The sequence below is a fragment of the Astyanax mexicanus genome, chromosome 1 (genome assembly GCF_023375975.1).
Source record: "Astyanax mexicanus isolate ESR-SI-001 chromosome 1, AstMex3_surface, whole genome shotgun sequence".
NCBI lineage: Eukaryota > Metazoa > Chordata > Actinopteri > Characiformes > Acestrorhamphidae > Astyanax > Astyanax mexicanus.
Window position 1 is genome coordinate 79,830,844 of NC_064408.1, and position 17,244 is coordinate 79,848,087.

General features: G+C 37.0%; 1 protein-coding gene across 1 annotated transcript; it reads left to right on the top strand.

The window, feature by feature from the left end:
• The first annotated feature begins 192 nt into the window (after positions 1 to 192).
• Positions 193 to 16,352, top strand: moxd1l (monooxygenase, DBH-like 1, like). Its single transcript, XM_007253925.4, has 13 exons — positions 193 to 625; positions 1,770 to 1,916; positions 4,346 to 4,498; positions 5,453 to 5,536; positions 6,554 to 6,709; positions 7,431 to 7,533; positions 7,640 to 7,806; positions 8,521 to 8,612; positions 9,650 to 9,746; positions 12,450 to 12,509; positions 12,705 to 12,835; positions 15,183 to 15,291; positions 15,878 to 16,352. Exons 1-13 carry the CDS (start codon positions 353 to 355, stop codon positions 16,025 to 16,027), a joined length of 1,722 nt encoding a protein of 573 aa, XP_007253987.3. The 5' UTR covers positions 193 to 352; the 3' UTR covers positions 16,028 to 16,352.
• Positions 16,353 to 17,244: the final 892 nt, after the last annotated feature.

The following is a 17,244-nucleotide window of genomic DNA, read 5'->3' on the forward strand; positions in this document are numbered from 1 at the left end:
ATTCAAGTCTAATAACAAGCCTTGTTCACTGCGGTACGTCATTAATTTACCGGTACTCACAAAACACCCTCTCATTACTTACAAGAGCACTGATTCCCAGCAATCTACTTAGGACCAGGCGAACTGGAACCTGATTGGAGAAAGCAGTAGAGAGAAAGAGAGAGAAAGAGAGGGGTGGGAGACTAGACTCCTGTACATGAATAAACAAAGCTTGAGCTTACAAAAGGACATCATGTCTAACTTCACATGGCATTGTTTCCTAACCCTCAGAGAGAGAGAGAGAGAAGAGAGAGAGAAGACAGTGGGACCCCGATAAATGAGACAGAGTCTGACAGAGTTGTAAGGTGGCAGTATGGGTGTTCTATTTCTCCTCATGCCCCTGGTCCTGTGTCTGTCCGGTGTTTTGGGAGCTGATGTGGACCCCGCACTCCCCTTCTCTGAATACCTGGACTCAGGTAGCAGCGTCTTGCTCCGCTGGGGATTTGACCTGGTGAAGGATTTCATCATGTTCGAGCTGAGTGTGAAGACCACCGGATGGGTCGGCTTTGGATTCAGCCCCAATGGAGGAATGGAAGGAGCTGACATTGTCATTGGAGGAGTTGGACCCGACGGCATATATTTTACAGTAATCAAATTACCTATAAACAGTTATGCTGACTTAGTTTAGGTTATAGGACCTTATTAATATGATTTTTGTTGTTTACAGAATTAACCTCTCCCTTTTGGGGGAAATCAGTTATTTCCTTTTTTTAATAATCAAATTTGTTTCACACAAACCTACATTAAAATGTGCTCACATGTCTTTATTAATAGAGTCATTTTAAAAATTAGCTTACAATAGTAAAGATAGTAATAAACAATAGTACAATAGAAATAACTTTCTCCAGAAAATTTCTCATAAAAATGATATTTCTTTATTGGAAAGGCTCAATTTAAAAGCTGTTATCACACAGTTTTTAATATTTAAGATGACTTCTCCTAGCTATTCGGCAAATAAAAAAAAAGTAATGTACAGCACTAAGTGAATAATAGAGACTATATTTCAATTAATTTGCATAAAACAGCCTTTAAATAGGGTATGAATTTTTAAGCATAAGACAAAATACAGAGAAATTGCGAACTTCCTAAATGGGTTAACCTAACCTAAATATACTATAATTAGCGGTTTTGTACATTAATTGTGATTATTACCCTTTTTATAAAAATAGGTTAATGAAATGTTCTTTTGCAAAGGCAGGGAATCTGTACAGAACCATGTCAACTCAAAAACCCATTTGATGAATATATAAACAAATCTTTGCCTGGTTAAGGGTTTTTCTCTATAATTAAAAAACAACTATTGTAAGTAGTTCTTCATAGAGCAATAGTTGTGTATATCGCCAAATAGGCTTCTATAATACTCTGATTAGGACTGGATATAACCCTTTTTGCTGATATTGTACAGTTATTTTTTAATTCATATAATATTACTGACATAACAATCTTTTGTACACTGTAAGGAAATACAACTTAAAATTTGAATGGCTAGTTTTATCAAGTTGACAAGCTTGATTCAACAAGAAAAGATTTGCAGAAATGTGACCCCAATTTTGTTTGTGCATGGCTATGAAAAATAGGATTAGTAATATGGTGTGGAACAGTATGTAGTGTCACATTATAATTTATTCTGTGTTTTTAATACATATGGATAAATACGTGGTGTAAGTTTTATTATCTACTGTTAGGATGTGTCCAGATGTGTCTGACTAAGTGGTGTGTGTTTTATGAAGGACAGACATGCAGTGGGGAAGTTTATGCCGCTTCTGGATGAGCAGCAGGACTACAGGCTACTCTCTCTGACTGAAGCTGATGGACAAACAGTGATGAAGTTTGAACGCTTGATCAGAGCGTGTGATAAAGATGACTACCCCATCACTGTGAGCAAACTGCAGCCGTTTCATAACTTAACTTTAGAATCCTTTTCTATCACTTTATCCTCATCAAAGCCAACAATGAGGACTGTATTGTGGCAGTAACAGACAAAGGTAGGAATTTAGGCCCCGCTGGGCTTGGCAGGTGTTGTCTTTCAGGTGCTTTTCACTCCTGCAGAATGGTTCTAAACAACAGCAGGACTCCTGTATCTGACTCAGTCTCTGCAGGGATTGCCTGTGGTGCTGAGCAGCACTTTCCCACATGTTTTTAATATTCAGATAGTCTGACTAATAGATTGACCTGAGTGTTACCTTTACTCACTTTACATGTGTATAGGACCACATGTAGTCCATGAATAAATGCAGGCACAAAACAAATGAAGGGGAACTGCTTCACATGGTGGCAGCAAAACTGTAAGAGACATTTGTTACATGACCATAAGGAGCATATTATCACTTATTATCACTACTAATTACTATCCCAGATATCATGCTAGTGTAAGGACTATATGGGTAGCCCAAAGGTTAATAAGCTATAAGTGGGATGTCAGTGATGGGAACAGAAGGAGTTAAACATGGGCCCCATCTGGATTGCACAGGACTAAATGGGACCCATGTGAGGTTAAGGTGTGCTGTAATGAGCATAGTGAGCCCAACTCAGTCCTAATAAAAAACACATGTACAAACCCACATGTACAGAATCCATGCCCACCTGAAACCCACCTTTTTGTAGAATCTTACCAATCTTGTTTGCCATATTTTCAATAATTCCTCTTTGCAACAAGCTTCAAATTCTATAGGACTCTTGGTCCCACAGAGCAGGCACAGTTAGTTACATTTTATGCTGTATTATCCTGCTGTGGAAGCCTACAGACAGTGTAGGATTTGCTTCCAGAAGTAGCTATTTTTCATTAAACAAATTCATCCCTCTACCAGTAAAATGTTCCCTCTGACACTAGAAAACATGACTGATTAATGCTTTTGGTTCATTGCTGCCAACATTTGTATTTGAACTCAACAAAACATGCATCTAAAATGCATCAGGCTTGATAATATATTTATTTTGTTTTATACTTGAAACAGACACCTAAAACTACTTTTTTTATTACCTTCTCCTGCTTTGTAGGCATAAGTCATTTTTATTTATAAAATGCTAGGCTTGATATTTGAGGGCAGTGGCTGTGAATAGGCCAAAGCCTTGTTGGTCCTGCTAGCCCTGCTAGTTAGCTAATTCAGGATGAAGATTTAAGTTAAGATCAGCTCAAATGGAGTGCACTCTTGGAGTGCCCAAACATTTGAACTGTGTTATTTTCCCTTTTCACTCCAAAAGTGCATAAACAAAAATAATACACTAATCTTGCTTAAAATGTTAAGAACATGAAAGAGTTGGAATAGAGAGCCAACTCTAGAGTAGAGAAGTTAATGATCAGTACATAAAACAAACATAAAATCGGCAAACATGTATTGGGTGTGTCAAATTTGATGTCACACCTGATTTCAATTGCATTCATTATATTTTGTGACTTTTGAGAAGGATAAACCACCTTCAATTATCAGGCTTTGTTTTGACAGACACATCCATATTGTGTATTTATGACACCTCAGACTTGGGAACACCCTGACCTTTGACCCTTTCTACATTATTAGGTGAAAATGCTTTATCTTTCTTTTGTGAATTAAACTGCAGGTAATCATCTCTGGTAATCAAATACTGTATGTGCTACAGGTGTGGCAGGTGTCTCTTTCAAGTACATTAGAGATATATTTAGAATATTTTTTATTAATGATCTAATAAATTACAAATGTAAATTCGACAATAATCTAATTTAACCAAATATTTTCTTGACTTTCTTAAGCTTCAGTAATTCAGGTAAAGGGTACACATGTTCTTCATGTTATAATTATATAGTTATAGCAATAACTCAATCATAGTCCTAGAAATTACATTTAAAGAAGTAATTAAATAATAAGTATGTAGTTTATGGGGTTAAACATAAACTGTATAGAGAATATGAAGCCCTGTTATTTTTAGAAATTAGTGGATTTTATTTTTACACTAATGTCAGTTTTTTTTCTAATGTCAGTGAACCAAGGTCTTGCCACTTTTTATTGCTGCCTATTTTGGCATACACTTTAAATGTATACTCTAGTGTGTTTAGTGTGTTTTGACAGTGACGGTGAAGGCCACTCATGCAAATGTGATGGCCATTTGTCCCATTTGTAAAATTGTAATGAGCATAATTCCATTTAGGTTAATGCCTAATTAGGAACACCATGTATTAATTATATAGATTATTGTGAAAAATGTAATATGCATTATCTCATGCACTTTCATAAGGAAATGTTATAAATGTCAATACAATGTAATTCACTCCATAAACATAAAGTTCAGAAGATTTCTGAAGTTAAGTCTAATCTCTCTTGCTCTTTGTAAGGAAGTGCCAGTTAAGCTGATTTATGCCTACGGTAAGACTGATAACATCACCTATCACAGAACCTCGCGAGGCACAAAGGAAGTGAATCTGCTGAAGTTCATGCCTAAAGCCATGCTGCCAGACAGCAACTACTTTGATCTGACCATGACCAATGTAAGACTCATTTAATCCAATACATCTGACCTTTACCCTTCTTGCTTATTTTACTTATACCATTGTTACCATTCCATTACATCATCACATTTTTTTTGACAGGAGCTCTTTGAATATTGTATATATGTGTCACCCAGTGACACAGTATTCATGAGCAGATGTATATTAATGTAGAGTAAAATCATTCCTATAGTATAGTAACTTGCTGATGCTATGGTAGTACAGTCTACTACAATATTTTAGTATTAGCTCCACATTAAACAATTCACATGTGCATTGTATATAAACAGGTGTGTTTACTAGACAGAAATGCTTGGTCTATCGCATTTCCAACTCCACTGGATTGAGCAGAGTTACCTGATACTAAGAAACTTAGTGGAAATGAGCTTTTGTATTGAAACTTAGAGCCTAAAGCAAATGCTATATTGTGTTTCAACACACCTGACAAACAAAACTGAAATTGCTGTCTTTGGATAGCTGTACAAAGTGTAATATTCAAACAAAAACTGTAATTAGAATTTAATATGCTTCTTGTTGGATTATAGCCTGTTAAAGCAAATTTCTCATTAAGAAGATCAAATGATTTAAGTAATTTCTATAATAGGGTGAATAATTAAATAATGCTAACAGTAATCCTATAATAAGAAAGATAATGCATATAGAAACATGTAAATCATACAAAACATTACATTTCCACAAGAGCAACCTTACAGAGGAATGTTGTAATGTTGAGCTCCACAGCTCAATGTGCATCCTGTAGTAAGATTTCTCTTCAGGGACTAGACGAGCTATGTGTGCATTTTCACTGCTGTCTCAGAAATGGGTTCAACATAAAGTAGATAAATGCAATCATTAGAAGGGGTGTCCATAAATATGTAGACATATAGTGTAATTGAACATACCAGGCTACACATTTATTTTCATTAAAATCTCTTCTTCATGCTTCCATTTCAGTTGACCATACCAACTGAAAACACTTACTACCACTGCAAGGTTATGAAAATCCCACTTCTTGATCAGAAATACCATGTCTATCGGGTAAGAAGCTGCACTTATACACTCATGTATAGAGTGGTAGTTCGATTTGGATTTTAACTTTATATGTGTGAAAGTTATAATGATATGTACAGAAAAGTATTAGAATATTAAAGCAAAGCTTAAGCTTTTTGGGGAATACTTTAGTGCCACCTCTAACCTGGATAGAATATGAAATATGGCTGGGTTTGGGAGCATACATGATTCTTATAGTATCTTGTGGCACATTTGCCAACAGGTTTTGCAGCTGGTCCTTTAGATTCTGCACACTCCTGGCCTTCCGGTCAATCAAGTGCTTGCTTGACATAAATCTGGTGACCAGGCACCCCTAAGACTGGTTGCAAATTATCCTGCTGAAAAATGCCCTGAGAGGCAAAACATGTGGCCACAGGATGTCCTACACATATTACTGAGCTGTAAGAGTTCTTTTGTTTTACTACTAGGTTTGATCAAATGTCGTATATATTGGCTTCCCAGATCATCACACCAGCAGCCACACCACTGTGTCGCTCTATGACAAAGGCGAGATTGAAGCATTCAACACAAGGCCTCCATACTCAAACCTGACCATCACTGGATCTAAAACAACCTTAATTTGACACTAAGGATGTTGTGATTCCAGTCAGTAGCAGCCCATGCTTCTCATTTATAACACCGCTGCAAACAAAGTCAATGGTGGCTGGATGATGAACGGCTATGTACTGTTTCTCTCAGTCCAATATCTGTAAAAATATGTACCATGTCTAGCAGTCAACAATCTCTCACCCAGAGGTGCACTACCCAAAAGTAACCTCTAAAAGCCCTTCTATGGGTCAGCGGTAGAACCACTTTTACCAGTGTCTAATCAGACCACATCTGAAGTCATTTGCACATCTGTCTGCATGCCGAGTTTTGCAGCAATTAGAGTATGTTATATTTCATTGTCAGTGAGAGTAAACAACAGTTGCATTTCAACTAACTTCAAGTGAATCATGAGCTTTTGAAGACATTTCTGAAGTGTGTGGTGTTTATTGTTTACAGATAGAGCCGCTGATAGAAAATATGGACCTGGTGCATCATCTTCTGCTCTACCGCTGTCCACCAACTGTGACAACACCCACAGAGGAGGCGTGTTATACAGGAGAAACCCAAACTCAGTGTTTTCAGACTGTGGCTGCATGGGGGGTGGGAGGAGGGGTGAGTAAAACTAAGTTTTTAATGGCTGTATATGTAAAGGACCACTGTCAGTATTGGCTAGGTAAAGTAAGTCTAGGTGAGTAAACTGACTGTGCAAACAGTCAAAAAAAGGTTTGTTGAGTGAAACTAAAGACCCTGGAATAAAAAAAACACAACACAGATCTAAACCAGCACCACACCATAACAAGGCCACCATTAATAAATTGCATTGTTGTATCAAATTGTACCATATCATAACATGCTGTATTTCAATGGATCGCTGCTGCAACTTTCATGATTGCTTCTAGGCACTTAGGTCTCTAATTTTTTTTAATTAATTTTATCCTTAAATCTTTACAAATTCATCTTGTTTACTATTTCACTGTTTCTGTAGACAACACGCCGTAACAGTTTAAGGATATTTCATAGATCTTCAATTTTAATGTGTGCCTTTTCAAATAAGAAGCTGCAAAAAAAGTTTTAATTAATTAACCATCTGGTCTATACAACTTTCCGATGATCACTCGAACACAGCATTATCTAATAACAGTAGTGGTAGCCAATTTGAATCCTTAATTATCTGCTTTAACTGTAGCTTAACTAACTAGAAAAGGTGCTTTTCAGACACTACCATTCCTCTGGTTAATTGGGATAAAAGAAAGGTTGTGCAGTTCATATTGTGAGTGAATTGTTTCTTTAAGGGCACAGTAATCTGCAAATTCATTGTTTTTCACATCTGCAGGCCTTTGAGCTTCCTGAGGTTGCTGGGATTCCTGTTGGGGGAGATGATGGGAAAACCCTCTACAGGCTTGAGGTTCATTATAATAACCAGGATAACATTGCAGGTAATGCTGAAAAAGGAAAAGTTTTTCAAAGAGTTTGCTAATTAATGAGACCATGCCCTTCTGTGTGTGTGTGTGTGTGTGTGTGTGTGTGTGTGTGTGTGTACAGGTCGTGTGGATAACTCAGGCTTACGGTTTTATTACACCAGTCAGCTGCGGCAGTACGATGCTGCTGTTCTGATGACAGGACTAGCAGTGGTTCCGGGTTATGTGATCCCACCCAACACCACCAACTTCCACTCATATGGTGTTTGTGATACCAGCCAAGTTTCACAGGTAACACTAACATAACACTAACCTGACATTGTGGGACGTTCTTGACAAGATACATAGTAGGAACAAACACAGAAGAACACAAGAACAATATATCAATTGAGATGCTATGTGATTTTGTATATTTTATTAGCAATATTAAATGACTGTAGACTACAACAATAAAAATTACCGTTCAATTACTTCAGGAGGGTATACAAGACTTAACATAAAAGTTTTTCTCCCCTCATGTTTTAAGGCATACTGAGATATATATATATATATATTTTTAATGAAGTGAGTTTACCACAGGGTATAACAGCAGCAATTTATTTATGTCATAAAAAAGAAATTGTATTAATTAGTTAACCCTCTGGTCTATACAACTTTCCAATGAACACTTAAACAAAGTATTATCTAAAAACAGTAGTAGCAGCCAATTTGAAGCTCAACTTCAAGCTTATTTAACTGTAGCTTAACTATCAACTGCAGCGGCAATTTATTTATATCATGGAAAATTCATCTTACACCACAAGATTGTAATACTGGCATAAGGTTAAATACATAATAAAACACAAAATTAAGAGATATAGAAGTGAATTCCTCCTCAAACATTAAAATGTATTGTTTTTTAAGCTTTAGTGTATGACAAAATTGTCACTAAGCCAACCCACAGCTTTCCTGAGAAACGGCCTGAATGTGAAATTGGGTGTTTAATGTGTGATTATTTCTTTTCAGGTCATCTCTGACCCTAAAGCTGACCTACACGTATTCTCAGTCATTTTACACACACATCTGGCTGGGAGGAAAATACGAGTAGGCCACTTCAGGTAAAATTATAGGGCAACAAATGTTCAATTATAAAACACATTTATTTGGAAGACAGGTGCATTAGGACATTCTGAAAGTAATGTCTTTTGTGTTTGATGAGCTATATCGGCTTTGTTTTCAACTCCTTAATTAAAAATCTAGTACTCAATTTGACCAAGAGTACCCAAACGCTCATAAGACTCAATATAATTATAAAGTAGAAACATATTAAGGTCAGAGAAGTCAGTATTCCAGATCTTTCTTGGAAGAAATAGATTATGTGAGCTTTGAACCAAAGATTATAAGAAAAATCCAGACTCTTATCAGCAACAATTGCAACGGCCAGGGTCTGTCATGATGTGAGGGTGTGTCAGCGCACTTCTGAGATGCAGTATTTATGCAGAAAAGTACATTGAGATCTCAGTGCAACACATGCTGTCTTCAAGGTTCATTTTTCAACAAGAATATACAAACCATGTGCTGCATAAAAAATGTTTGGAGAATATTCAAACGAAATCTAAGATCATACAAGAATATATATAATCTATGTAGGGCACAGTGGAAGGGTCCTGGGGAATCTATTCATTGACCACTGACCAAATCAGTGATCGCCCTTCCAGTAAAGCATGGGGTAGAGGTTGATGATCAACTTTGCAGTGAGTATACTCCTACAAAGACTTATGTATGCATGTAAAATAATTACCTAGTAAACCAGTGACTCAGTAGGGAACATTTGAATGCCTGTGAGGCAGGTCAGTGGTGAGGTTAGCCTTATTTAGGAGAAAACGGAGAACCCTCTGGGAAAATAAGGGAATAATGTGGAAATATGAGAGCAGGGCCTGGTGCGTTACCTGAAACCAGCCAACGCCAATGGCTTTAAGTACAGAAACCTGATGATATTGTTTCGAGGGCTTGCCTGAAAATTCCCATTCTCTGTGCGAGCTCTGGGACACTTCAGTCCTCAAAAGAATCAACAAAGCATAGGCTACAGCAGACAGAAACAGTTTTTATTCACTATTGTCATCTTTATCTTCATCTCTGCTCGTCTTTTGTTTAGGAATGGAGAACAGATTGATCTACTTGCTATGGATGAACATTACAATTTTGAATTTCAGCAAGCAGTGAACCTGGGAAAAACAAAGACTATTAAACTGGTTGGTGTGCTACCCTCACACTTTATTTTTTATGTAAATCATCCATATCATGCTTTATATAGAAAACTAAGCTGAAAAACACAAAAAAGGTTTAGATTTTACTTGTTGTGATGTCACAAAAACATGTTTGTACATAACATATTTACTTTTATATATTCTCCTATAAACACAGATTAGCCCCACACACTTTTACTGTAATTATACAGTGTTTTATATATATATATATATATATATATATATATATATATATATATATATATATATATATATATATATATATATATATATATATACACTACCGTTCAAAAGTTTGGGGTCACTCAAACAATTTTGTGTTTTCCATGAAAAGTCACACTTATTCACCATCATACGTTGTGAAATGAATAGAAAATAGAGTCAAGACATTGCCAAGGTTAGAAATAATGATTTGTATTTGAAATAACATTGTTTTTACATCAAATTTTGCTTTCATCAAAGAATCCTCCATTTGCAGCAATTACAGCATTGCACACCTTTGGCATTCTAGCTGTTAATTTGTTGAGGTAAGCTGGAGAAATTGCACCCCACGCTTCTAGAAGCAGCTCCCACAAGTTGGATTGGTTGGATGGGCACTTCTGGCGTACCATACGGTCAAGCTGCTCCCACAACAGCTCAATGGGGTTCAGATCTGGTGACTGCGCTGGCCACTCCATTATCAATAGAATACCAGCTGCCTGCTTCTGCTGTAAATAGTTCTTGCACAATTTGGAGGTGTGTTTAGGGTCATTGTCCTGTTGTAGGACGAAATTGGCTCCGATCAGGCGCTGTCCACTGGGTATGGCAACGTTGCAAAATGGAGTGATAGCCTTCCTTATTCAGAATCCCTTTTACCCTGTACAAATCTCCCACCTTACCAGCACCAAAGCAACCCCAGACCATCACATTACCTCCACCATGCTTAACAGATGGCGTCAGGCATTCTTCCAGCATCTTTTCATTTGTTCTGCGTCTCACAAACATTCTTCTTTGTGATCCAAACACCTCAAACTTGGATTCATCCGTCCACAACACTTTTTTCCAGTCTTCCTCTGTCCAATGTCTGTGTTCTTTTGCCCATCTTAATCTTTTTCTTTTATTAGCCAGTCTCAGATATGGCTTTTTCTTTGCCACTCTGCCCTGAAGCCCAAAATCCCGCAGCCGCCTCTTCACTGTAGATGTTGACACTGGTGTTTTGCGGGTACTATTTAATGAAGATGCCAGTTGGGGACCTGTGAGGCGTCTGTTTCTCAAACTAGAGACTCTAATGTACTTATCTTCTTGCTTAGTTGTGCAACGCGGCCTCCCACTTCTTTTTCTACTCTGGTTAGAGCCTGTTTGTGCTGTTCTCTGAAGGGAGTAGTACACACCGTTGTAGGAAATCTTCAATTTCTTAGCAATTTCTCGCATGGAATAGCCTTCATTTCTAAGAACAAGAATAGACTGTCGAGTTTCAGATGAAAGTTCTCTTTTTCTGGCCATTTTGAGCGTTTAATTGACCCCACAAATGTGATGCTCCAGAAACTCAATCTGCTCAAAGGAAGGTCAGTTTTGTAGCTTCTGTAATGAGCTAGACTGTTTTCAGATGTGTGAACATGATTGCACAAGGGTTTTCTAATCATCAATTAGCCTTCTGAGCCAATGAGCAAACACATTGTACCATTAGAACACTGGAGTGATAGTTGCTGGAAATGGGCCTCTATACATCTATGTAGATATTGCACCAAAACCAGACATTTGCAGCTAGAATAGTCATTTACCACATTAGCAATGTACAGAGTGTATTTGTTTAAAGTTAGGACTAGTTTAAAGTTATCTTCATTGAAAAGTACAGTGCTTTTCCTTCAAAAATAAGGACGTTTCAATGTGACCCCAAACTTTTGAACGGTAGTGTATATATATATATATATATATATATATATATATGTATATAAAAGCAATAATACAGGAGAGGGAGTGCTATAAAGTGTCATATTGGCACTGCTGTGATGCGATATGACACTTTATAGCAAGAACCTCTGAAAGAAAATGTTTAGAATTAAAGTTTTGGTTACTTCGGCGCCCCCCAGTGGAATTACAAGAGTCCACCTCTGTATATTAATATTGTATTAATATGTATATTAATATTAACTGGAAAATATTTACAGTTAACCTTTTATATTATTAATAACAAGTCTTAAGCTGATATTGGTGGCTGATAATGTGTGTAATAATGTGTATTTTCGAATCGCTGGGCTTATTTATTTGTGGAACCGTGTCTTTGCCTGCGCCGCCTACTGGAGACAGGGCGTTTCTACACTGTGGCTCTATGGGATCCAGCGCCCCCCCAGTGGTGTTTAATGACGTCGCATTTGGCTTGCATTTGGCTGGTAAGCCTTGCATCGTTGCTAGGTTACCTGTAAATGGCGGAGTAATACATGGAAACCTATTGCCTAACAATGTCGCTCATAAAACGCCTCTCAGCCAATCACATTGCAGGGTCGCGACTAACTGTGGTATAATGTATAACATTGAGTGTAACATTGCAGAATATGGACCCTTTACTGATCTCTGTTAGTCACATTGCATTTAGTGCAAATATTGCAATTTAATTACATTAATAACCAAGACAGAAACTGTGAAAAAAGACTGCAGAGAGACTAGATGCTTGTGTATTATTTACCATAAGATCTTTTTTTCCACGTACAGGGTGACCAACTTCTGGTGGAATGCACATACAACACGGAGAATCGAACAGGACTTACTTTGGTTAGTAAATACATATCTAAAAAGTCTGAAAAGGATGCATTGCAAGTCTGTGGATTAATGCAAGATAGATAAATGAGAGAGAAACATAAGTCTAAGCCATTAAAGTTAGTCTTCATTTTAGTCAGCTTCAAACATACTGAGTAAAAACATGAATAAATCGTATTGCTATCCTCAAAATCCTTATTCTTCCAACAGGGGGGGCTCGCTACCACCAATGAGATGTGCCTGGCCTTCCTCTTCTATTACCCAGCTATGAGCCTGAGCAGCTGTGTTAGTTTCCCAGACCCACAGATCCTCAGCCATGAGATGGGTGCAGCTAATGAAATGTAACCATTTAAGAAATATGTCATCATTTTACAACACAGGGCCCTGTCTTACACCCTACACAAGGCGTGTTGATATGCTCATTGCTATTTACATGCCGCCAACAGTTTTTTTTCGCTCCTTATGCCTGCTTTATATAAATAGCAAAGACACTTACGAATATGTCTACATTGATGGGCATGTTGGTCTCAAAGTAAGGTGTGTTCAGGTACATTTCTGGCATGTTGCTATTTTGGCAACGCAAAGCACAACAGTCACCCGTCAGACGTTCATTGCTATCTTTGCATCACTCGATTTGCTTACACCTCCGCTCATTACACACATACACAAGGACACGCAGCAGTGCACAAACTCAACATTTACATGAAAGGACCTGCTAGCTCACCTTCACAGCATGAACAAAAAGGTCATTTTCCTCTGCTGAGTAGCGCAGAAGCGCTGTGCTGTTAAAATACCAATCCACACAGGTCAAAAAAACACCTGGCTCTTAAAGGTCAAATGACACGTTGATTATTTCATGTTACGCCCAAAACACACCCATGATCAGTGTTGGGCACGTTACTTTGAAAAAGTAATTAGTTATAGTTACTCGTTACTTCTCCAAAAAAGTAACTGAGTTACTAACGGAGTTACTCCACTATAAAAGTAATTAGTTACCAGTAAAAGTAACTATAGCGTTACTTTTTATTATTCGCCCGTCAAAAAAAGGAAATCAATTATGCATTTACTATTATTATTAGAAAAATAACAAAAAATAACAAACGAAAATAAACCCAAAATGTTGACAAAAATATAATCTAACGAATTTCAAAAAAATAAAACGAAATTCTCCACACAACCAAAGAAAATTACTAAAACTTGTAATACTGAAAAAAGCGGAAAAACGCCTCTGGGGATGAAATTTAACAAACCAAGCCACACTCAAAAGAAATATGTATATATAAAACAAAATAATGGACAAAAACAACAATTTAATGCCCGTTAAAATGGTATTAATATAACAGCTTCACCAAAAGAGAATAGAGCTTAGATCGTGCCCAAAAAATCCGACCCAGCCGGAGCCCGTGCACATTCTGCCCAAGCCCGAACCATAAACTGTCATTATGAGCCTGACCCGATCCGCCCCATAAACTGTCTGTTTTCGGGCTGATTGAATGAGCGAAATATAATCAGAATTATGTTAATTAACACTGTAACATAGAAGCATAGAACTATTATTTAATTTAAATGATTTTTAAGAACAGCTACACACAATGCTGCAAGTCAAACGCGGAGGCGTTCACGTGCGCCCAGAGCTACGTGATTACAGTTTTCATTTTTATTATAGTTTAATTTTATTTTGTTTTTATTTTTTCTGTTCATTTTAGGGTGGGCTTGCTAGCGCGAGCGCTTTACACAAGAACTAACGGACCACGAGTGCCGCGCGCTCGGCACAACAACTCCCGCTGTACAACTCCGCTGTACAACAGCGCTTATAAATAAATTAAACACAAAAATGAGGGTATTCTATCAGTAATTTCAGTTCGTTTTAGTTAGTTTTATAAACACAAAATACAGTTCGAGATAGTTATGTTTTTCCTTTTAATTACCGTTTTTATTAGATTCAGTTAACACAAATGTTTTTCACTTTCAATTTTCGCTATTTCGTTCGCTTTAGTGAACAATAATAATTGGTTACTTAGCAACATTGTGATTATCACACCAGAGCTTTATATAAAATAAAAATAGGAGCCTGATTTCGGGTCGGTCCTCAGGTCAGGTGGGATTCGGGCAGAGAATCTAAGCTCTAAAATAGAAAGCAGCAGCACCACAAAAACCGGAGCAGCTAAAAAGAGCTTAACGTCCTTAATTCGGAACTTGGGTTGTCCACGGCAATCACTGAATTGATTAGAGCACGCAAATCGTCACAATTGTGCCTCACTTCACCACGCCAAACCACAGGCACAGCGGCCAGAAGCTCAGGTTCACCGGACAGAGGAGGGGTTAACCAGGGCAAAGCGAAATAAAAAAAAAAAGTTCATAGAGCTGCTAAAGTAACGTGCAGTAACGGGGTGTCGGAAATGGTAACGGCGTTATAGTTACAGTCATAGTAATTAGTTAGATTACTCGTTACTGAAAAAAAGTAACGGCGTTAGTAACGCCGTTAGTTTTAACGCCGTTACTCCCAACACTGCCCATGGTTAATTAAGAAATTAGTACATGCCTTTCTTGAGCCACGCAAGGCATATTTTTTGCTCTTTACGATACCAAAGACACACTGACATGCCCTAAATCAAGCTGTGCAGTGCAGTGAACTGTATTAAAAACATGAACACTGTTTTAAGTAGCTGTATTGTCTTCACTTTGCAGAGAGTGGCTCCAAATGATGTTCTTAAAGCACTGGGATGAAGTGGCAATTAACGAGTATGAGAAAACACTGACGGAGATTCAGCAGTACCTTATAGTTGGAAACATAGCGGTAAGTTTAGCTAACAGAAGAATTTGTCTACATTAGGAGATTCCAGGTGATGTAGTTTAAGATAATAAAGGATGCAGAGAAACAGAAAGACTACCAACTATGACTATAGAAGTATGAAGTGTCCTATATGCCCAGTGGAGCTGATACGACGGACAGCAAGTGTAGAAACAAGGAGGTGTTGTTAATACTACGGCTGATATATGGGTGTAAAGATCCTTTATGGTTTCTTCACACATCTCTATTACAAACAGGATTCTTTAGAGAACTACTTGTTTCTACTATTGTGGCACTCAGAGAAACATTCAGAAAAATAAAACAGCATTTTGAGAAGCAAGCTTTAATCTCTTGTGTAGTCTTGTGTATTTCCCTCTGAGGAACATCCTGAGAAGTTTAAACACAGCATTCATAATACATACCTAAAAAAGAAAACTGAAACAGCAATTAAAGAATAAGGCTTTCTGGGTCTGCTAAAACTAAAATGTATAATGAGAAATCTTTATAACATTTTATGTATTCATGCAAAACAGCCTTTGAAGGATTTCAACATGCTATATGTCTAATATTAATACTGTTTTTCCCCTCCTAGAACAACGTGTCGTCTAACACAGGGCTGATTCCTCAGCTTAAAGCTGCTCCACCTGTGAGCTGCATTAAGAAAAACAGCTCTAACATCACACATCCTTCTGTGGGTTTAGTGCTGCTCCTCTGGATCACAGCATTGCTGATTCTGTCATAACACTCTTTACAAACACAGCAAGAGATGATAACTCAACCATTATATAAATTACATGATACTGAATACTTCAAAGTCTCACTTTTACACTCAGACTGCTCCAATGACGTGAATGACTGGTTTAAATGATTGTAACTTTTGCATGGAGTGGCTTAAATTTGCTTCAAATTTGTTTCCTTAACATTGTGAATAATTATGAAGATTGTAAAATTACAGATTTCACTGATATTTCCTGTCACAAAATATTTTATAAAAAGTAAAAATTTTATTATTTTTATTATGTTATTCTCAGGTGACCAAAATAAATAAAACATCTTTTAATAAACTTTTTTTTTTTCTTTTGTGTCTTTCTGTTCATTTTATTTATAATACAAAAAAAATGACAGAAGCTATACACAGACAAACAGTGATCCATCAATCTATTAGGTATTGCCAAGTGGCATTAGACTGATTTTTGATCAAGGCCTGTGCGTTATACATCCTATCCAGGTTGTTATCCACCACACTGTCCCCCATATAGTCCCCCCCCTTGTTTGCAAGACTTGTCAACAAAAAATGTGTTGAAATTAGTTGCTAAAACAATTTTATTTAGATTAACAAACCAAGAGGTGTTTGTTGTACAGGTCAACAAAAATACACTGATACACTGCACTATTCTACTTTAAAACTGCTGAAATAAAGATTCGTCAATATAACATTTTATTAACAATAAAATCACTTTATTGCATTTTACAAAAATGCATGGGTAGCTGCATACAGAACTAAAAAGCAGGTACTTGTACCAAAAGTAATACACATAAAACATAAATAAAATTAATAAATAAATTCAATAAATAACAGAAAAAAATAAAGCAGCAGACCTTTTTAATGCATGAAAATCATTTGAATGAATATTCTGTATGCTGAACATTTTTTCAATATAACACAGCCTCATAACATTAGCAGGTGCCTTAAAATGATAGTGACCTCGGTTTAGCAACAGCTAATAATCAAAAGCCAAAAATGTTATGACATCATGAAACATTGCCTCTATACATTTGGGTTGGTGGGAGTATTTTCATTCCTAACAAAACTGACCCAGACAGGTCAGTCTCTAGAGCCTTAGAGGGTCTGAGAACCCAATCAAATGAGATGCATGAGGGCCAGGGTATAGATTATGTATTAGAAGAACGGATGATGAACATGTTTGGCCAATGGAAAGTCTGATTATGTCACTTGCT

Excerpts from the sequence above, each read along its gene's own strand:
- moxd1l (XM_007253925.4), top strand. The coding sequence starts at position 353 with ATGGGTGTTCTATTTCTCCTCATGCCCCTGGTCCTGTGTCTGTCCGGT. Across the intron at positions 1,917-4,345 it reads AAGATGACTACCCCATCACT|GAAGTGCCAGTTAAGCTGAT; the intron begins GTGAGCAAACTG and ends GCTCTTTGTAAG. Across the intron at positions 4,499-5,452 it reads TTGATCTGACCATGACCAAT|TTGACCATACCAACTGAAAA; the intron begins GTAAGACTCATT and ends CTTCCATTTCAG.